Source organism: Galleria mellonella, unplaced genomic scaffold (genome assembly GCF_026898425.1).
Source record: "Galleria mellonella isolate WM207_F2 unplaced genomic scaffold, CSIRO_AGI_GalMel_v1 utg159, whole genome shotgun sequence".
NCBI classification, from domain to species: Eukaryota; Metazoa; Arthropoda; class Insecta; order Lepidoptera; family Pyralidae; genus Galleria; species Galleria mellonella.
This window is the reverse complement of record NW_026442004.1, coordinates 1,777,652-1,799,776: the sequence shown is the minus strand read 5'-3', so window position 1 is coordinate 1,799,776 and position 22,125 is coordinate 1,777,652. Positions and strand designations below refer to the sequence as shown.

Here is a 22,125-nt window from a genome sequence, read left to right as displayed (position 1 = left end):
AACCAAACTCATTCTTTACTCGTTATTTTGAGAATGTCGAATCGCCGGGAGACATGTAAAATTCGTTGTAACGAGAGACAAGCAGACTTATCGCTATCTACATAGTTTCCCGGACCCCTAGACAAGTGGCATACAAATTTATCGTTATCGATGGTGAGTCCATGAGACAGAATGAGATTGCGATATCTAGTGTCTTGTTCTTTATCACGCGAGCACTAAGCGAAACTATTTCATCGATAGATTCGTTTGTCATTTGTTCAAAGTGGCTGTACAGTGAGTAACAGGTACAACTCTTCTAAGGTGTGTAATTGTCTCATTTGATACAGAGTACAGAAATATCAAATAATCTTTACTAATATCATAAATGTAAAAGAGAATTTGTTTATTACCTGATAGCACATTAGCGGCTTGAACAATCACTATGAAATTTATTACTTATGTACTACATGAGAAAGAGAAGGGTATAGGCCTTTTTTATGCCATTTAGAATGGCAAACAAGCTGACGGCCCACCTGATGGGAAATGGTAACCGTCGTCTACAGACTTGAACTGTACCAAAGACTTAACAGATTATACTGTGTGGTTCATGAAGTCATTTGTTGCCATTCCTGAGGATTAAGATGTTATGCCTCTGTACTCTGTAATTTCACTGTCGTATCTCACTCTTCAAATCGAAAGGTGGCATATAGCACTTTTTATCCCGGTGACGTAAAGGAAATCGTGGGTAAATGCTAGTAAAGTCATAATTCAAACAATAATATTTGATATGATTAACGATTATCGTAAATAAATAAAGTGACAGTGTTATCTGTTTAGATTTGTCAGGTCAATCATTACATTGTTTTTTATCGTGCATACGTGATGTATTTATCACGGTACAGTCTCGACACTATATACATATTTGTGAGTATAGGTAATAAGCCAATTCTTATCTATAATAATAAGTTTGACAATATCAGAAATAATTCTCCTTTTCCCGCCTATGCTCTTGGTTTACACTGGCGGAGTATTGGTTAGGAATGATTTTTTTTTTAATGAATGATAATGAAATGGTAACCCCTCCCGCGCTATCGGTATACACTGGCGGGGCACCAATGAGGTATAATAGGTGATGATGAAGTCAGGTAAGTTGGTCCATTGTGACGAATTTGACAATATATAATCACGATGGTTTCTAGGGGGAACCGCGTGGAGGACTAGCAGTGGGGATTATCGTCCCCGTTACTAACAATCCTCAACCCGAGGAATGATGTTAGGCCGTAATTAGGCCTATTGACACATAATGAAAAATTTAATCCAATTGTGTTACGTTTTAAAAAAATCCTAGGTTTCCAGAAGAATGTAAATCGTAGGTGGATATATTGCTAGATATGGGGCCGCTAATTCCATTATTAACAATCTTGGGGAAATGAGATTGTTAATAATGGAATTATGAATAATTATGAATATATGGATATGGATATATAACATAGAATTATGAATGGAGTAGATATTAACGACAAAGAGTGCATTTATGTTTTATTTGTTGTACTTATGCCAATCAATGTTCCCCGAATTATTCAGGTAGCTTTATAATCTACCTACCTCTGTTATCTGCCTAGATATTTATTAATAAAGGATTCTGACAATGACAAGTGTAGCGTTACTTATACGAATAAAGATGGCAATAGATCCTGCTGATACGGAGTTTCGGCATGAGACCTGACCCTTCGTTTCTTGTGAATGCCACCAAAAAGTGTTACATGTTTATGCCTAGCACAACGAATCCTTTATGCAGAATTTGATTGTGTAGTATGTATAGTATAGGAAACTTATCTTTGTAATAAGTAAATAATTAGTATATACCTACTAATAATATAGTAAATAAAAAGAATTACTTCTTGGATCTAATATACTAAGAGCGCAGAAGTCCCTGTCGTAATTACTTAATTTAAAGTACTTACGTAGTTCGAATTAATTCGGTTTCATATCCTTGACATTCAACTTTACACTTGTCCTATTTACAAATCATGGCTTGAGATAGGTATATCTATTTACAATTTCTGTCACCTATGAACATGAATTATCAAAGATTGTAAGCAATGTAACATTACAATTAAATCCTTACTACTAATATAGTTAAGATTCAAATTCCTTTATTCTGGAAAAGTACTAGTCACGTAGTGAAGTTTGCCATGAGTGGTTATTGATAGAAAATTACTTATAACATTCGAGATTAGCGAATATACTTGCTGTTTTCCGAGCAATCGAGATGCCTGCGATGTTATCATTAGCTAATAAAGACAACATAGACGTTTATTGTTTCCCTCCGGACTTTCCTATCATCTGCTTTATAAACACATTTCTTATGTAGGCAAGTACGGTCATTCTTGTTTGGCACTAGTCTTGTGGCGGACGTGACGCGCTAGGAAATAAATATTTTGAATTTGTTCATATCTGTTTATAAATAAATATTGTTCAGTGTATCTATTTGGCAAACATTCGAGGTATGTACTGTCTTGACGCGATTTTTTTGTTTTTCTGTTAATTTTACTAGTTAATTTTTTAATAACAAGGATTATCATTGTTTTCAAAATGTAAATTGTTGCCTAGGTATTAAATAATTAAAGGTAAGATAGATAAATATATCTTTCACAAACAAAAAATAAATGTAACAACATAAATACTTTATTGAAGTTCCATTTAATTATAGAATAGAATATACATATAAAAATAAATTATAATTAATAAAAATAATTAATATACATATAAAAATGTTTTTTAAAGTAGGCAGTGCAGGTACTTAAATTTTTAATCGACTTCAAAAAATTAAGTAGGAATTTATTGTTATTATTCGACTTTATTATTTTATGTGTAGGTATGTTAAGCTCTATAAGCTGATTTTAATAAAATTTTTCCTCAGTCGTAATGCCTTACTCCAGTGTTGGATTAAAACCATTTTTATTTCAAAATTGTGGTCAGTTTTAGAAATAAAGATTATTAAAATATGAAAATTATATTTCGACAGTACTTAATTGTGTGATCAGAAAAATCTCAAAGCTAGTGGGAATAACACCGCGCATTCTACACCACGCTGGGTAGTTTTAAAAAAAGTTAACTGTAGCCCTTGTACTAGCGCTACAATCGACTTTTTTAAAAAACAATTTATTGAACAAAAAAGTGATGTACTTATCTGCGATGCAGGTATATTCAGAATGAAGGCAATATTGACGATATTTGTTTTGTGTCTGCTGAGTCTACATATAGAAGGTAAATGGAGTCCAGATTTCGACGAAAGTCGAAATGAATACAGAAACTACCGTGACGCAGCGAATGAGGTTTCGACCCGTCGACCAAATTATAACATAGTCGATCCACCAGACCATACCAAACTGATTCCAATGGCGAGATACGTGCTTCATAATACTGGTTAGTAGCTAATAATTAAATGTACACGCAATAACCGTTCGACTATAACTTGTGTACAAATGAATCTTTTCGGTTCCATTAAACAGTGTATTAAGACAATTAATGTACCAACGTAATTATGTTTATTTCCTTAGATTAGATTACATAGATAAATAATTCTAATGCTAATTAATTTTACTATTTTAATTTAAACAATAAGGTAAAGGCTCATCTGGTAGAAAGTGGTAACCAAACCATCGCCATCAGACATGAATAGCACCAAGGACATCAAAGAACAGAGGGAAACTTTGTACAAAAGTCAGTTGTTTGAATACCTCTGTCCCATGCGTGTTTCAACCATGAAGCAGCTGGGAAGGGTGGGATATGACGTGAATTTACTGGGTATAGAGGAATAACACCTGAGTTCTCAGGAATGGCAACGCATGGGGGGTATCATGGGCGAAACAGTATACTCTGTTATATCCATGGTACTGCTTATGTCTATAAGCGACGATTACCATTTTCCATCAGGTGGGCCGTCAGCTTGTTTGCCATTCTAAATTGTATAAAAAAACACTGTGGCGCCCAATGTTTTTTTAAATGGGTGAATATGGGATGTAACCCGCCTGTGTTATCGATATACGGTGGTGGGGCACCAGGGAGCGATGATAGGTGACAATGAAAACAGGTCAGTTGGCCCATCCTGATGAATTCGATAAGAATTAAGCACAATGGTTTCCAGGGGGAAACCCGTAGAGGTTGACTTAAATAGTTTATTGCTAGCAATAGGGCTGTTAGACTCCATTACTAACAATCCCTTCATAATATGTTGCCACCCCTGATAATGAAGGTATATACTGTACCCAGTACTTTCACTGTCACAAGCATAATTGCTTGACGGTACAAAGTGAATAGAATAGAGATAAACTCTAAAATATCTCTCTGGTGATGATAAGCAGTTGGTACCAAATAGTCGAGACTATTTCAAATAACTGGTTTTTTAAATTTTATCGTTTTTCAGATTGGGCATCAATAGCTACTATATCCACATTACCGGCCATTCAAGGTTTCCCATTTTCAAATATCAAATCGATCGTGGACGGCTCGCTTGCTAACTCTACGGGTGTACCATATTTCTACATGTCACCTTTGGATTTCACTGCGAGAGATTTGTCTGTGAGTACATTCCACTGGTGTTATCTTAGGTATATATTTTTTTTTGTATCGCTGATTCGGTATAATTGATTGCCACATATTCTTTTTTCTTGGCTTACTTAGGTATCTTTTTATCGAAATAGTTATTTAAAAATAAGACAAATATCAATGTGCCTACAATAATAGCTACCAATAATAAACACCTTTTTTTCCTATGATTTGTTAATTTTGTGCTTTATTAAATAAAAAGCCATTGATTGGTTATTAAATATGCTCTATATAAGGAATTTTACATTTTTTTTAATATAGATACTTGATAATATGGGGTAAAATGAGGTTAACACAAAAATATAAGCATAAAAAATCCTTCGTAATAGATAGGTACATACCAGGAATTCGTATACAAATTTGTCTGCTAATATTAAAAATAGTTATAATATTTTAATACTTAGATAAATATTAGCTACTACTCACTGAAATAATAAACAATATCGTTATTAATTGATGATTTCTATTTGTTAGAGAAACAGCCGTGCCACTGTTCTCGTGTCCCTCGAGCAAACGGACTATTGCATTAAAGAGAAAATTGATGCTGAAGATCCCCGCTGCACCAGGCTTATACTCACTGGGAAAATGAAGAAGGTAAATATTTAAAAGCAATTAGAAGATAGTGCAGATGTTTTGTATATGAATTGATAATACTTGTAAGTTTGTTACGTTTTGATGCCTCAATGGCTTAACCAATCATGATGAAATTTAGCATACGCATATATATTAACATTTGGGATGGAGAGGACACAAGCTCAGTCAAGCATTCAACATATTTGTGTCATGTGGACGAAGTCTTGATTGAAAACTAGTAATTTAAAAGCGTGTCTTAAAATTATTAATATAAAATATAACTACAATCAAATTCTGTGGTTTTGTCCGCACCGAAACTTAGATATCCCGTTTCTCTGATACAAAATTGAATTAAATTTAGTTTAACTAAATTTTCTAATATTACAGGTAAGAGAGGGCACTCCTGAATACATTTTCTCAAAGGCAGCCTTATTCGAGAGACACCCAGCAATGGCAAACTTCCCAGTAGGTTAGTATAAATTTAAAATTTTACTATACCTACTAATATATATGTTTTGATAGGTATTAATATTTAAAATTAATAATTGAACCAATCCAACATTTAAGGAGGAGACCTATAAGTAACTTGATCTCTTTCATAATTTTCTTATAATGCAAACGCAGCACAATATATCATTATAATGTAGCTGTTATAATATAATAATAGTAATAGGTATTTATTTGTTTATTATGTATGTCTGCATGTGGCTGATATTACACGGAAAATATAATGTGTCATCACTCCTGACTAAGCAGTCGTAAAAGTCAACTAACAGGACAATGAAAAGGAAAAATTAATATAAAACCCTTTTAGATAATTTATACTTATGTCTATATTAAGTTGACTAGTAAGCGTGGTAATAGTTTTAAACTGATATACTTAGTTTTTTAATGCGTGACGATTAAATGGTAATCCAGTCCGCGCTATCGGTATACACTGGTGAGATACCAATCACAAGCCGTTTGTTAGGATGAAGTCACTACAAATTAGCTAGGGACGACCGCAGGGAGAATAAAAGCAGGTCAATTAGCTCATTGTGACGAATTAATGACAATGGTACCATTACTAACAAATCTTTCTCTTCCACCGATACATATATATATATAATAATAATCGATATATATGTATAAATATAGATCATACATATCCTACACTGACTATGTGGTTCGATATAAGATTTCACTTCTAATTTTTCTTCTCTTGTTTACTGTACTTTGTTCCACTAGCCGCCTGTCACTTCCCAGGAATGAAAAGGATTGGTAACACATAATATTTATAATCTGTCACTAGACAGCAACAATAAAATCATGTTTTATTTTTGCAGATCATAATTGGTTCATCGCAAAGTTGAAGATCGCTCAGATTGCAATGATCGACTGGTTTGGAGGAGCTAAATACATCCCTGTAAAGGATTATCTGGCTTATAACTACACAGGCACTGAAATGATTCAAAGATACAATGAATTGTATAGGAAAACCGACTCTTAATTGTAATAAGATTAGTAGTATATCGAGACTCATTGAGAATGTGTGATAAACTTAGGTAATTACTTTTTGTTGTAGGATATAAGTACAAACAAATAAGAACGCAAATACATATTTACAAGTAATATGTTTTTATAATAGTTTTTTTGGAGTATTTAAATTAAATTATTATTACAGTTGAAAGATAATATATGCATGATATAGAATAAAAGATATAAAAGTATATAATACTTAATTTTATATTCCCAACTCCATATAACAAAACAATAAAGTTAAATATATAACAAACGTTTTTAAATAAGAAATGCGAAATACATTGGCAGTTGCATGATACATTAATAAAACTAGTACTAAATACCTATACAGCATAAATTATAATATAGCACCAGGTACATTTATAATATTGCAAGAATTGTAGAGAAAATTGCAAAACATTATAGATAATTTTAAGTCCCCAATTATCGACTCAAACAAATAACGAAATAATCTTTGTAGATCACGCGACAATAACGTACCATAAGTGCGTAAATTTTGTCGTATGATGACCATGGGGATCGTTTAGTTAGTAACTTACTGTGTCGACATGCCTTTAGATATACTGCCTAATATTTACAATATTATTATGTGCAAGTTACACAATAAAATGTCGCAACACAATAAAAAAAAAGCATTACATTTATTTTACTGTTCTAGGTGTTATTTTGCGGAAGTTCATATCGTTAGTTCTCGCTTTTTAATTAAGAGTTTTTTCTTGTCAGTGTAACTAATTCATGCATCTTCTTCAAGCCAGCTCTATCCCAGGATATCCTTGACCTCCCTATACGACATGACACCTAGTGTTTCTTTTATCTGTCCCATGTAGTTATTCCTCGGTCTTTCTCTTCCTTATTAGTTACTTGATTAGAATTATTTTGTTTAGTCTTCAAGTATTGGCAGTCGCACGCATATGTACTAATGATAGTGAAATTCAACAAAATAATTCAAAATAATCAACTAACTAGCATTACATTTATATTTTATGATTTTTATTTCAGAAGTGTATATTATTACATTCTAGTAATAGAATTACTTTACTAATACATTGTTATAAATAGGCAGGATTATTAATATTTCTAAGGTTTTAGCTGGAAGAAAAAGTACTTAAATCTTATGATTTAGATCATAAATTTTTTATAGAGATAAATTTATTTATTTTCATAAAAAATCATAAACTATTAATCTATTTTCAACCGACTTCGAAAGGAGGTTCTCGATTCGGTTGTATATTTTATGTTTGTTACCTCATAACTCCGTCAATTATATACAGATGTGGATTTTTTATCTAAAAGGATATACTTAGATTGGTTCCATAGAAATTTTATCAAAATCAGTTTAATAATTTAGTTTTTAAATCAAAATAACTGGTCATGTCATAATTGAAATAGGTTTTTTTGTGTAACACAACGTTAAAATATGATAATTGTATTTTTGGAATAAATGTGGATTACTGGCTGTAATCCCTAGTGATGACAAAAATAAGTCAACATGTATGTGGACCAAAGATATCGGGTGTGGATCTATATTAATATTGCAACGTTTGACGCTTTTTTCTTTTTATAGTGCAAAATTTTTATATTGGTTTTATAGAAAATCGCAAAATGGCTTATAACTGAATATCTGCAGGTACGGCAATTAAATTCCTCTTAATACGTTAAATGAATTTCTGTTTTATTTTGAATAACTGCATAACAGTTTTTGTTAACACTGATTTTCATTGTCATTAGTAGAAATAATAATTTATTTCCAAATGAAGGGCATTTTGTAGCTAAAGATTATTAATAATATAATATAAAGGGATTAATAATATATACATGAAGATTTATTAAATTGTATAACTTATAATCAATCGTATAACTCGATCATAAAATATGAATCACAATATTTTAAAAATCGATATTCGGTTGATTATAATTGTCATAAGAGAATTATTAGACTCCTTATACTTTTTTTCTTAAATATCTCCAATGTACAGATATTATTTACAATTTTATTATATTAGCAAAATTTTATGATTCTAATTGATAATAATGAAATTTATACCAATGCAATATTTATAGAAGTTGAACCTTTCCATTGCAATGTATGCATGATGCAACCGGCCGTACTGTGTTCCCACTGTTGCTGTATGCTAAATGGACCAGTGCATTTACTGGTACCTCATTCACCTTTCTAACTTCTAAAGGCATAGCCATAACCTAAAAGCAATAAGTTTTAATTTAAACACATATACAATTAATTGAATTATGTATAAGACATTAACTTCCAAATTAGGAAAGTTAATTGGGTGCCTGCTCATATATGTTGCAGATTATTATAGTTATCACTTATAGGTGTACCATAGAGAAATATGCACTTCTCAGCCATTGTCAATCATAAAGGTGGTATGTATTTTGTAATTATCAAAAAAATTTACTTATTTACAAAACCAATACATTTATTTTTTATTTTTGAATCCTTTATTTTCTTAAACAGCAGTGGACAAACTGTTGCTTTTCATTAGGATTCAACAATTAGAATGGGAAAGTAGATTGAATCACATATAAAATATTGATAGTATGAATGTATAAATATGTATGTTGTTCAATGATATAATGACACTAAGAATAACCTTTCTATCATAGCTTTTATTTCAATTGATTGAATCATTTGGGATAATGTTTAATGCCCCTTTTGAGTTAAGGCGATAATAAGAATATATTCTATAGCCATAAATAATGATTTATAATGCCCTTAAGAATTCACAATTTTCCATGGAACATAGTCAAATAGGTAAACTTGTCAATTTTAATATATTTTGTTTATATAATCTTCTCATGATAAAATATCCTCAAGATATGATAAGGAGTGACTAAAGGAATAAAGTAACATACATAGTGTTCGCTTCCAATGTTGAAATAATATATAGGAGTGTATAATGGTAGTATTATGATTATAAACGTTATAAATAGCACTTTATAAACTTACATTTTCAGCATGCTTTTCTCCATCAGTAGCCGAGGGTAACTTATCTAAATGACTGATATCTTGTTTCTCAACTGTACTACTAATATTTTCTGACAGTTTCAAGTTAACTGAGGCCAAATCTATTATATTAGTAGAATGTGGAGTTGTAGCATTGAAATTCAAGTTACCAATGGGACGGTTGTAAGCTCTGCTATTGCTCATGTACTCAGAAATGGTGACATTTTCAAGCCACTTTTCATGTAGACTGTACAAATTTTTGTATGTACACAACATCATGTCTCTTGATCGGCACCTTTCATCCAACAGTTGCCTTATTGCTTGTTGTAGATTGTCAGTCTTCTCAGTGAGCAATTTTTTGCATTGTGCTAATTCTTCCACCATAAGACTGGAAGAAATTAATTAATAATTAAATCTTTATTACCTGTTTTAAGAGTTATTTTAAAATTGCAAATATAACAGGTAACTAAATTAATAATGGGTTATTATGGACAAATCTATATATATTCTTTATTGCACTTAAACAATATATGCGATGATTAGTTTAACAACTTGTTAGCAAGGGAGGACTTATTTCTGAAAGAGATCTCTTCCAGCCAACACAGTGTAGTTAAAGAGAAAATAATTTATCTATATAGGCCTATTTAAGTAAATATATATATTTATAAACCATAATGTAAAACAAATGTAATAGCTTTAATAATAAAAATAAATAGTTTAAATGTTCAAAGAATAAAATGGCGTGGCTGTGATATTTCATTATTCATTAAAAAATTACACAACTAAATATTAAGTTATTATATTCATATATACTTTATATATAAAATATTATACCTACATATAAAATATATACATATATATTACTAGACATACTATATTATTAGACATGCTGAATATGCTAAAATAGGTACCTGCTGGCTAGAAATTTACTTCTCCATACTTCACACTGTCCTGCCAACCATTCTGTTTGTTCCTAACAAAGAAAACATTGGATTATTTTACAAAATAAACATAGAACTTCTAGACATTTCCATTAATGCAGGCATCTAATGACATATCATTATTGTATAGTATAGAATGAATATTACCTTTTACAAATAATATAAGTTACATGTCAATATGTCAGTCTATTGTTATGGCTAAACTGTTAGTCCTTTTAATTTTTAAGTTAGATATTCTATGGGGTAGAGAAGTAGGCACGATTTAGAAGACTGTCTAGTTGAAATATGGTGATAAGGTATTTAATAAGTAAATAAGTGAAATAAACTGACACAGAATTATATAGTATATTTTATATCATAGATTATGTCACATAATATCCCTTTAATACCTGATGGGTAGAAAGATGTTGTGCAGAGTTTAGCAAAGCATTTGCTAAGTGTTTTTTGTCTTCATTAAGTGATTGTACTTGGGTCTCTAAATCTTCTCCCATTGATGCTACTAACATAGTTTTCAATTCCTTATTGACCTGAAAAAGCATAACATTTATATTGTGTTGTTTATTTCAAATAGAGTTTGCTTTAATATATAAAAGTTGTTTTAAAATAACTTCACTACAATCTACAAACTTTTTAAGCAATACACTTCAGATTTAAAGGCATGCATATTTCTTATAATCATGAAGACAATTCTTTTTAATCTTATTGAGAATTACTACCATCAGAAATAAAGGACACAATTGAACTAAACAAGGAAATAATTTCTATATATTTATACAAAATTAATTACTGATAATAAAAAATATGATATAAAGTTATAGATTGTTAGTTGATCATGTAATCTAATGCATTATTCCTTTTACTCTCACAGGTTGCTACCAATCTCACAGGTTCTATTCTTGCTGATTCAGGGGAAGTAATTAACTGACTAGTTTTTTGAATAGATGAAAACAGAATACTATCCTGACTAGACTAATTGAGGATGAATTCATCAGAATTTTGCCATGTTGATTTTCAAAAGGACTATATTGAAGTTGTCTTAGCAGAGTACTTTATAAATAATAAGGCTTATAATTTTCATTACTAAGAATTCCCTCAGACCCAATCTAATATTTTTACTTTAACAGAAAAGCTATGACATTTATGATAATATTAATTAATGTTAAATTGATACAATGTGACCCTTATCTATTATATTGCAACTAGATCACACCTGTGCTTGCTGCTTCAACTGCTCTTTCAAAGACTCATTTTCCAATAATAATTCATGTATCTTTTGTTGTCTTTCATCTTTCTCTAGGATTTGTTTCTCTGTATCTGATGATATACTTTTGTCACTACTAGACAACAGTTTTGGTCGTGGTTTAAATTCATTTAAATCTGTGTTCATTTGTGACATCTGAGAAATTAATGTATTGAGATCCATATTGTTCCTAGATTTCTTTGATCCTTTTGATGCAGACTGAGGTTTGATTGGTTTAATAGCTGCTGTGTAAGGTTCATATGGTACAAACTTAGGACTTTTAGAATGTAAATGGGTCTTCTTCTTTTCAGTTTTAATTATATTAGTAGGATACACCTCGATAAGGCGAATAAGTGGTTCCTTACATTTACTTGTCGACCCTTTAGTTGGAAATATCGCATTTGTAACATTTTTCTGAACTGTTTCTATTGTACCTTCATCAGATTCCATTCCATCTCCAGCAGTTCTTGGTTTGCTCATTATTTCTGAAGATATAAACGTTGTGTTGAAACAAATGCAGAAGAGAATTCAAAGATAATAAAAACAATTACTAAATTCAAGATTACTTACTTGGATAAAAAGTAGATGTTATGTTCTCCATGTTAAAATACTTATCAGTTTAAGTTACCACTTATTCTCATCAATTAAACTGATTTTAGGTTACAATTTTAAAATAATTAATATTTAATAATGTTCATTAGAAAGTAGTACGAAATAGAAATTAATTATATAGATAGATAAGCAAACTGCGAGCGAAAAAAATATTGACTGTTTTTGTTTTTAGAACGTTTGTTCTGTTGTGGCAGAGGCTAAGGTCGGAGACCATACTGCCTGTAATATGATAAATTGTCTGGAATTGAAATATTGACTGTTATTTTGTGTCACACTACTGTCAACGGCAGCCGTCAACTGTTACTATCATAGGTCAAAGTAAATTAATCTAACCACATTAGTTATGAATTAGCCGAAATTTTAATAACTTAATTATGCAGCTATTTGCGTTGTTATTACACCGGCCAGATATTTGGCTATTCAATTATTGTACGAAAGTCACTTTATAATCAACCCAATAACGTAAATGTCGCTGTTCAACGCAGTAACATATAAGTTAGACGATCTTTTTATTGAATGAACTACTTTGTAGTCATTATTATGTTAAGTATATTTATTAGTAAAACAATCTCTTAATTTTGTCTATAGTAGTACTACCTATGGAATGAATTAAGAAGCTTTGTTATATTGACTATAACTGAATGGATAAACTCAAAGTTTAAGCTCATTCAATCTGCAACTGGCCTCCAGATAGTACGTAAGAAAATTAGCGTTTCACTCTCAGATCTCTCTAATTTGATCCATTGCCTACTCCACATTAATTGAACAGGGTGTCGAAGGTGTTCCGTTTAAAGGATAAGTAACATCTATGATATGTGAGTTTAAACTTTGAATTGATCTGTTCGATTATGGACAATACAGTAAAGCTTCTTAATTAATTCCATAGGTGGCACCACTATGGACAAAATTAAGTGATTTATTTACTAATAAATATATTTAAATTATATAATAATGACTACATAGTAGTAGTTCATTCAATAAAAAAATAATTTAACTTATATGATTTTTAGTTTACTGCATTGAGGATCTATCCTTGATCTAATGTTGATGTAGCTTTATGCAACATTCTTGAGTTGATTATACAGTGACTTTCGTACAATAATTGAATAGCCAAATAGGTGGCTATTTAACCGGTTATTAAAGGCATTGCGCGTATACACTATAAATATCTATTGGGTAATACTGGAGTATTACCACATGTGACTGTTTTTTTTTTTATTTTTTTGAAAATTTTACTCGTTCTCCCACACTAAAATGTATGTACTTTGTATAAACTTTTTTTCTTTTAGGTCCTAATTTTCACGATCCAACAGGTCCCTATGACGCTTTAGTACTCGTAACTGCAAATTTAGCATCCCGGGTTGCTTTATTATAATACTTGTTAATAAAATAAATTTTGATAATATCGATCGATGGCATTGCTATTAAATTCAAGATATATTTTATTAATAAATATACCAATAGTAATGACTATAATATATTGTATAATGTTCTTTGCTAGAAAAAATAAATAAATAAAAAAAAACAAAATCGCATATATAGGTTAGTAATCAACCTATTTATTATTGTGGTGAGGATCGAACCCGACACAATGTAGCCGGGTAGTTATTCAATCAATAAGTTATCGGCTAGCATACGCTATCGATTTGGATGTTTATCGGTAGCCGATAGCCACGGTAACTACCGTAGCTGTCGGATAAACGTAGTTTTTGCCAGTTGATGGTTAGTAGTCGTCGCTAAGTTGTCAGGTGTCGGGCGATCGAGAATGGCTTTAATCAATAATAGTCGGGGGGAAGGGACTGTTAGTAATACAAACCTGTCAGTTCGATTTCGACGTGGTCTCATGGTCGACCAACGTGCTAATTTCATGGTATATTAATCAAGATTGGCTAAATGACCTGCCTTTTCGTTTTACTTATCATCTCTCACTAGTGCCCCGCCAGCGGATACCGTTAGCGCAGGCGGGGCCACTACTTCGTCATTCATAAAAAAAATAGCTGTCTGTTGACAACATATAACCTGGTCGGGGCTATTCTTTGCATAGCAGCCATATAGCTGGGTATTGGTATAGCTAGCCATCGCTATTGATAGGTAGACAGGTATACATTACTAAACCAGCAAATTATTGTTAGTGGTCCTTCTTCAAGATAACTTTGTATTCAGTGATATAGATCTAAAATAGTAGCCTAGGGCCAGGGATTTACATGTTGCACATTTCATGTACCCTCTAGTATATCTTTAAAATAAAATATATAATAATGACTGAAATAAATAGATTAATTTAAAATGCCCAAAACAATTTATTACAATAAATAAATGATAATGTATCAGTGGAAATGAATTTATAAATTAAGCCTTGAGTGTAGCATCTAATTCTCCATTAGTTTGTAATTCCTTTATTATATCTAAACCCCCAATCAACTCTCCTTTCACATAGAGTTGAGGATATGTGGGCCAATCTGAATACTCTTTCAGTCCCTGACGTACTTCTTCATCCGTCAATATATCAAATGTATCATAAGACACTCTGAAATCAATAATATTATTGTAATAGGCATCTATTATTTCTAAAAATAAATTTCATTCTTGATCAAATTTATATGGACCAACATGGGATAAACAATTTCCATAAAAAAAGAATTATAAAAATCAAGTCAAAACTAGCATTGATTTCAATACAGGATAAATTTTTGATTGATCTTCTAAAGAGTATTAATAATAATTATAGCCTTTTAGATACATGACCACGAAAACTAAATGTTTATATTATTATTTTTTAATAATAATTCATACCCAGTTCCATTTAGAATTTGAATTAGTGTCCTGCTAAATCCACAACGAGGTGCATCTCTGCTCCCCTTCATGAACACCATGACATTATGTCTGTTTATAAGAGCCTTTAATCTGTCTTCCAACTTTTGAGGAGCTGCATTTACAGGTGCTGCTTTCCCTAAACTATGTGTTTTCACCTTGGCAGTGATCTGTGCAGCATCTGCACCATCCACTCTATCTACTTGTTCTCCATTCTTAAATAATATTACTGTTGGGACAGAATCAACCTGGAATAATATATTTTTTAGTAATTATAAATTATTTAAATATTATGTTTGAAATTCCTAATATATTGATCAGAAAGATTATTACTGATGTCACATGAAGATATTATTGCATGTTTATACTTTATGTTAGTATGTAAAAATTTGTAATTTATTCTTTGCTTTGTTTACAAGACATGATTCAAATTTGTTATTATATTAAGCTATTGTTTAGAAATAATTGTAATAAATCATAGTCAATCCTGTTAACCCTAGGTGAGATTAGTAATGTCATATTGTATGAAATGTAAATATGTTGTAATTCAAAATTAATCTCAGGTTACTAGTGTTCATAACATACCAGGTAGAATGAAATAAATTGATTAATGAAAGTAATTTATTTTGGCAAATAAATAATATTACACTTACTTATGGACTGTAAAACTAAATTTATGGAAATTATTACCTTATACTGCAATGAGATTTCAGAGAGGTTTTCAGCATCACAAATGGCAAACTGAGTTTTGCTAGCTTGTATTTCTGGAATCTTCAATAGTTCTCTAAGCACTTCGGTTACTTGACCACATTGATCTGCCCAGTCAGCAGCAAAATGCACTACAGTTAATGTTGGTGACCTAAAATTATTAGTTTTTTTTTTATTTAATTATAATGGTTTCAATGAAATCAAGGAATAGGTATTTTATGTTTGTTTTAACTATGATAATTTTAGCACATAATTATTGTACCAAAATATTAAATAATCAATAGAAAAATTATATTTTTATTAATATATTTACCACATATTTTTAGATAAAAAAAAATGAAAATATTTCATCGGTGAAAAAACAAAAACACTTGATTTTAATTAAAAAACAGCAGTGACAGTTATCATTTTCTATCAAATGGATTATCAGATTGTTTGCAATTTTGTTATTAATAATAGTCTGTGGGTACCCTTAAGAAATGGGACAATGACTCTTCAAAAATGCTTGTAATTAAGTTTATTTGAATAAAAATAATTTTTATTTATTATATATATAACAAAATATAAAACAACAAAAAAAATGTCTAACAGAGGGTGATAGACACATTATGTTATAAATATTAATGAAGATACAATTAAAGCTAATCTGTTATGAGGTTTGTAATCTAATTTATAACTAGTTATTTATAAACATTCAATATCAGATAATGAGTTCACTTGACCCAATAGCAAAGATTACCTATTAAAGATTGGCTCTAATGTTAAAATATATGTTACAGGTGTGGCGTATCACGTACATTTAAATATAAGGATTATTTGTTTACTGTAATTAATTGAAATACTATAAATTAAATATCCAATCTTCTAATAAAATTATAAATAAATAAATAAGTATTAAATTTAATCTATCTGGTTATTTATTTAAAAAAAAAATGTTAGTCAACCTGATTTGAGAAATCTATTTTGTCAGTTTATCTTGTAAATATTATAATAAAAAATGTGAGAGAAAACTACGGAATAGGAAGAACTTATAATAAAATCTCAAGAGCATATAATGTATTAAAAGTCTTGGTTACCAAAATATTTAGAATTAGGGTTATGTAGGTACTTACTTTATAAAATTCACGAACTTTTCAACTGACTCTACAGTAGAGACCGACATTTTTCAGGTTATACTTCCAATGTAATACAAAAGTATATACCTACACTTTATTTTTCTTGGTGATAATAAAAAATAGTTACGTTTAATTCTAATGATTAAATTAGATCACATTATCAAATTCTATTTCATAAAATAAAAGTAATATAATACACATAGGAAGATAATTAAAGAAACATCAATATTTAAGAAGTGTAGTCTAGAACAGTCAGAAAACTACCTATCTATGTGCTATTATATCATTGCAATATTTACTCTGTGGTTACAGCACAGAGCCACAGATAAATTTTATTACGACTACCTATATTACGAGAATACGAGAATGATCAAATGTGAAAAAGAAAAATAATAGTCACAGTTATGGGGGTCAATTCTGGGACACCATTTTCTAAATTTATTCCTAAGATTGATGAATGTGGAAGAAGCGAAAGAGATTTGTTTGAATCGAAGCATTTGGCGTTCCATTGATTCTGCCTACCCTAATGGGAGACAGGCGTGACATATATGTATGTATGTATTTCTAAAATTAAGATTTCAATTTGATAATATACAGAAATGAAAAAAAATTGAAATTACAGAATTATTTAAGGACCAATATGAACTAAAATTACTAAGAATATTTATTTAAACCTATTAAAAATTATTATTAATTTAAAGATTATATTCATTATAATTAAAGATTACTATTGTGAATTAATTCTCTCTTTTGTCACTTAATTGCAAACGATGCTGTTTTTTAACTAAAAGTGCTCGTTGACGGACTCATTATATTTGATTTGACAATTTTTTTTGACTGACAATAATTATGACATTGGATTTTGTCATGAGGATTGTGGTTAGGTTATCTATTGTAATATATTGAATTTGATTTACTTTGTTATAATGTTTGAAGATTAAGTCAAATAAATTATTTATTATTTGATCTGAAAAATAAATTATTGCATAAAATGGCTACTATATCCTCTGCCCCAGCTCCTGGTATGCAACAGATCGATTTATCTAAGTTAAATCTGCCGCAGTTGGCTCAATTGAAACAGCAATTGGATCAAGTGAGTGTGAATTATTGACGCTATAATTTATTTTACCTAATATTAATACGTACGCGTTTTTATTTACACTTCTATCATCGTGAGATCATTATCTAAGAAAAAACATGTAAATCAAATGTGACTAATTCAAAAAGAATATTTTTTCTTAGTTTTCTATTATTTTAAAAATGTAATTCAAAAAACCATTTGTACTGCTTATATTTTTCCTTGTTTTATTTCAGATTATACTTTGTCTCTATCTAATATAATCTAATTAATATTATTATTGAATTTTAGGAGCTAAATGTCTTCCAAGATTCTCTGCAAACTTTAAAGATGGCTCAAGGTAAATTTGTGGAGTCTGGAGAAAGTGTAGACAAACTGACACCAGAGACGAAGGGTAAAACCATTTTAGTTCCATTGACAGAGTCCATGTATGTACCTGGAACTATAGCAGATTCTGAAAACGTTATTATAGACATTGGTACTGGATATTATGCACAAAAAGTGAGTATTTTTACAAGGTTTCATATTTTGTGTGTATGTAGATTTTAGCTACGATATTTCCATTACAACATTTTATTTTATTAGAAAAATGGTTACTGTTGTCTCTATATTTTTCTATATACCACAGTGAGACTGTACAAAAGTCGTTTGTGTGGGGGTACCCAACAGAGGTATCTGTTCCATTTGTGTTTCTACTGTAAAGCAGTTTTCTTTGCATGGCTGTGTTTCGGTTTGAAGGGTGGGATATGGCAGTTTACAGAGGAATAACACCTTAGTCCTCAGGAATGGAAATGTGAAACAGTATCCTCTGTTATGTCCATATACTGCTTATGTCTATAGGTGATGGTTACCACTTTCTATCAGGTGGGCCGTCAGCTTGTTTGCCATTTTAATTTGCATAAAAAAACTTGTTATGAATACTAACCAATCTGATGGCATACCTGATGCTAAGTGAATGACTTCTGATTGTAGCTATGAACAACATCATCATTGCCATGGAGTATATCGTAATATGCATATTAAGTCTTACTGGTTAGTTAATTAGAATTACCTTGTTTAATTCTACTACTATTTGTATGTGTATGGCTGCCAATATTTGAAGTTGTTCTATGATTTTCCAAATTAGTCATTAATCTCTAACCCAGTTTATGCACATGTTACAATACATGTTTCACCTCTAAATGAGGTCTTCAGGCTAATTAATAGTTTGCTGCTTGGAACCTATTATAGACTGTATGGCACCTAAACTGTGAATACTTGGGTAAAGGTTGTAGAACTTTTATTAATAATCATATAATCAATATCAATAATAGTAGTCAATATTCAAATGTTGGCAATTACACATGTACTAATGGTATCAGAATAAAATAAAATAATTCGAAGCAACTAACCAATGAAATGTCAACAAAATTACACCTAGTTCAGTAAAATATTTATCAACTTTTATGTATTGCCAATTACCAGGATTTAGGTGTTTGTTTCATGTCTGATATAGTACTTACATCTTACCTTCATAACTTATAGAACAATAATTATTGTCCTCTTGTTTTAAAACAAACTGATAATTTATTTTACCATTATTGATTTAATCATTGTAATTTTTTTATAAAAGTTGTTTTTTATACTATACAGTTTTAATTAATATATATATATATATATATATATATATATATATATATATATATATATATATATATATATATATATATATATATATATATATATATATATATATATATATATAATTTTCTTTATTTATTTTAGTACTACATCTAGAATCAACAGCTTATATCTAAAGTAATTAAATAATATTATATTTACATCATTAGCCAATTATAGATTTCAAAAATTATAAAAATATACCAAACGATATTATGTTAATTTTTTTTGGAAGGTAGATAATTCACAAAAAAAAATCTATTAAGATACTTATTTGAAACTTTGCATATATGTATAAATAGATAAAGAGAAAGTGTAAAGTTTAAGAGTATCATAGTAAACATTATTCTTCATCCTTGTTTCAGGATATAGATGGTGCTAGAGATTATTTTAAAAGAAAGGTTCAGTTTGTAACAGAACAAATGGAGAAAATTCAAATGATGGGTATAGAAAAATCTAAAGCCAGAGAAGCGATCTGTATGATGATGGAGATGAAGTTACAGGCACAAGCACAAGCTCAAGGACAGGGACAAGCACTGAAGGCTACCAGGTCATAACACTAGATTCCCCTGTTTATTAATCATTGTGCTTGCTGGTTACTGAACTATATAATTTCATATGAATAATTGTGTCTGTGTATAGTAGAATTTCAATAATTTAGTACACACAGTATAGGCCAAACACCATTGGAAGTGAAGGTCAATTTATATTATTATAAAAATTACTTTAACCCTTTCCACTCCAAGCCTTTTTTTCTGTTTATTTCACCAGCTCCACACTAAAATTGTGTTTTTTAACTATTAGGGTTTTTTTCGTATTTTGAAAATAAAATTGTTTTTTTCTTATATGATAAACTTTATTTTAGGAGTAATTACAGGATACTATATTATAATTCTTAATTCTAATCTTTATAATCCTTTTTGGTATAGTATTTTAAAAAAAGTCCTACCTTTTTTAAAATTGTCTACAAAAAGAAGTATTACACTATGTCGAGTGTTACTCGACAGTGGAGCTGGTGAAACATAACCAATGTCGAGTGACACTCGACATTGGAGTGGAAAGAGTTAAAGTTATAATTTTAATGTATTTTAAATTAATGAAATTCTGTTATATCAGTGAAATCAAATTATAAAATATATCACATTTTAAAATTAAAAGTAATTTTAAAATATGTCTAAGCTTCTCAACTCAGATTTTGAACAACACAATTAATTGTACTTTAACATTAGTTTGGTTAATAAATTAATTAACACTATTTTATGATTCTTATTACCACTCCCAAAAAATATTCTTAACAGAAATTATTCCATCAGGTATACTGATAACCATTTTTTATTTCATTCAAAAAGGGACATTCTTCAAAATTATGATAGTGATAGTAGTACAATGATACAATCCTATTACATGCAAAAGTATGTAACAATGTGTGGATGGATGGATATTTGTTACTTTTTTTTATGTAATAAATACTGAACAGATTAACATTGATTGGAAGGGATATTTTTTATTTCATTTTTATATAATTTAAAATTGCAAATAAACTGACGGCTCATCTTTTTTTTTTTTTTTTTACAACACAATGATAACTGTCACCTATAGACAAACGTAAACAGTACCACAGACATTACAGGATATATTGTGATACCCATAATACCCTTCATGCATTACCATTAAAGAGATAGTGACGTGTTCCGTAGCTTGTATTTTTATTGCCATATCCCTTTAAAATCCAACATAACCATGCAAATATAATACGTTTCATGGGAGAAACAAGTAGGAAAAAGGTATCCAAGCAGAAAACTTTTGTATAAACTGACGTCTCACCTGATTGAAAGATGTTACCGTTATTTATAGACATGAAAGGTGTTACTTTTTACACGACTGCCTAAAAAAGAATAATGGTGACAGACAGGTTTCATGTACCTACCTATGTATGTGTGTTTGGTTTTACGGGAAAAATTTGGATATACGGGATTTCGTTAGAATTCTTAAATTATTTCGAGTGATGCTTGCTAAATAATTCTTTTTTGGCAAGGTAGTTGTGTTTCCAACAGACTTTAAGAAGAATTCTCAATACGGTTGTATTTATTTTTATTTTGGTACCTCATAACTTCGTCGGTTGTAAACAGTTTTGGATTTTTTTTTATTGGAAAGGATATGCCTAAATATTTTATTGGGGGGAAAGGGATTGTTAGTAATGGGGTCTAACTGCCCAATTGCTAGCAATATACCCCATCAGATCGACCTCCACGTGGTTCCCCCTGGAAACCATCGTGGTTAATTCTAGTGCAATTCATCACAATGGGCTAACT

At 30.0% G+C, this 22,125-nt stretch overlaps 4 protein-coding genes across 5 annotated transcripts; 2 read left to right on the top strand and 2 right to left on the bottom strand.

The window, feature by feature from the left end:
- Nucleotides 1-2,236: 2,236 nt before the first annotated feature.
- LOC113518841 (protein CREG1) lies at nucleotides 2,237-6,877 on the top strand. Of its 2 annotated transcripts, none has more exons than XM_026903846.2 (6): nucleotides 2,237-2,353; nucleotides 3,184-3,408; nucleotides 4,409-4,563; nucleotides 5,065-5,184; nucleotides 5,551-5,632; nucleotides 6,489-6,877. In XM_026903846.2, exons 2-6 carry the CDS (start codon nucleotides 3,195-3,197, stop codon nucleotides 6,650-6,652), a joined length of 735 nt encoding a protein of 244 aa, XP_026759647.2. In that variant the 5' UTR covers nucleotides 2,237-2,353; nucleotides 3,184-3,194; the 3' UTR covers nucleotides 6,653-6,877. The 2 variants fall into 2 exon arrangements, with proteins under 2 accessions (XP_026759647.2, XP_052748574.1); XM_052892614.1 differs by having other exon boundaries at nucleotides 2,350-2,486.
- A 1,231-nt stretch (nucleotides 6,878-8,108) lies between these two features.
- On the bottom strand, nucleotides 8,109-12,727 carry LOC113518846 (golgin-45). Its single transcript, XM_026903857.3, has 6 exons — nucleotides 12,401-12,727; nucleotides 11,801-12,315; nucleotides 10,980-11,117; nucleotides 10,561-10,622; nucleotides 9,653-10,037; nucleotides 8,109-8,883 (listed from the first exon to the last, which is right to left on the bottom strand). Exons 1-6 carry the CDS (start codon nucleotides 12,429-12,431, stop codon nucleotides 8,740-8,742), a joined length of 1,275 nt encoding a protein of 424 aa, XP_026759658.2. The 5' UTR covers nucleotides 12,432-12,727; the 3' UTR covers nucleotides 8,109-8,739.
- A 1,995-nt stretch (nucleotides 12,728-14,722) lies between these two features.
- On the bottom strand, nucleotides 14,723-17,352 carry LOC113518844 (glutaredoxin 3). Its single transcript, XM_026903851.3, has 4 exons — nucleotides 17,074-17,352; nucleotides 15,944-16,112; nucleotides 15,236-15,501; nucleotides 14,723-14,969 (listed from the first exon to the last, which is right to left on the bottom strand). Exons 1-4 carry the CDS (start codon nucleotides 17,121-17,123, stop codon nucleotides 14,792-14,794), a joined length of 663 nt encoding a protein of 220 aa, XP_026759652.1. The 5' UTR covers nucleotides 17,124-17,352; the 3' UTR covers nucleotides 14,723-14,791.
- Nucleotides 17,353-17,928: 576 nt separating this feature from the next.
- On the top strand, nucleotides 17,929-21,068 carry LOC113518803 (prefoldin subunit 5). The gene is made up of 3 exons (XM_026903798.3): nucleotides 17,929-18,169; nucleotides 18,446-18,655; nucleotides 20,179-21,068. The coding sequence occupies exons 1-3, from the start codon at nucleotides 18,068-18,070 to the stop codon at nucleotides 20,368-20,370; spliced, it is 504 nt and encodes a 167-aa protein (XP_026759599.1). The 5' UTR covers nucleotides 17,929-18,067; the 3' UTR covers nucleotides 20,371-21,068.
- Nucleotides 21,069-22,125: the final 1,057 nt, after the last annotated feature.

Bases quoted from the DNA above. Each gene is read 5' to 3' on its own strand.
- LOC113518803 (XM_026903798.3), top strand. From the start codon at position 18,068: ATGGCTACTATATCCTCTGCCCCAGCTCCTGGTATGCAACAGATCGAT. The intron at 18,170-18,445 runs GTGAGTGTGAAT...ATTGAATTTTAG, and splicing joins TGAAACAGCAATTGGATCAA to GAGCTAAATGTCTTCCAAGA. The intron at 18,656-20,178 runs GTGAGTATTTTT...TCCTTGTTTCAG, and splicing joins CTGGATATTATGCACAAAAA to GATATAGATGGTGCTAGAGA.
- LOC113518844 (XM_026903851.3), bottom strand. From the start codon at position 17,123: ATGTCGGTCTCTACTGTAGAGTCAGTTGAAAAGTTCGTGAATTTTATA. The intron at 16,113-17,073 runs GTAAGTACCTAC...TAATAATTTTAG, and splicing joins AAGTTCGTGAATTTTATAAA to GTCACCAACATTAACTGTAG. The intron at 14,970-15,235 runs GTATGAATTATT...TATTGATTTCAG, and splicing joins CAAATTCTAAATGGAACTGG to AGTGTCTTATGATACATTTG.
- LOC113518846 (XM_026903857.3), bottom strand. From the start codon at position 12,431: ATGGAGAACATAACATCTACTTTTTATCCAA. The intron at 11,118-11,800 runs GTGTGATCTAGT...ATGCTTTTTCAG, and splicing joins AGTTGAAGCAGCAAGCACAG to GTCAATAAGGAATTGAAAAC. The intron at 10,623-10,979 runs GTATTAAAGGGA...TTTCTTTGTTAG, and splicing joins AACATCTTTCTACCCATCAG to GAACAAACAGAATGGTTGGC.
- LOC113518841 (XM_026903846.2), top strand. From the start codon at position 3,195: ATGAAGGCAATATTGACGATATTTGTTTTGTGTCTGCTGAGTCTACAT. The intron at 4,564-5,064 runs GTGAGTACATTC...TCTATTTGTTAG, and splicing joins TCACTGCGAGAGATTTGTCT to AGAAACAGCCGTGCCACTGT. The intron at 5,633-6,488 runs GTTAGTATAAAT...TTATTTTTGCAG, and splicing joins AATGGCAAACTTCCCAGTAG to ATCATAATTGGTTCATCGCA.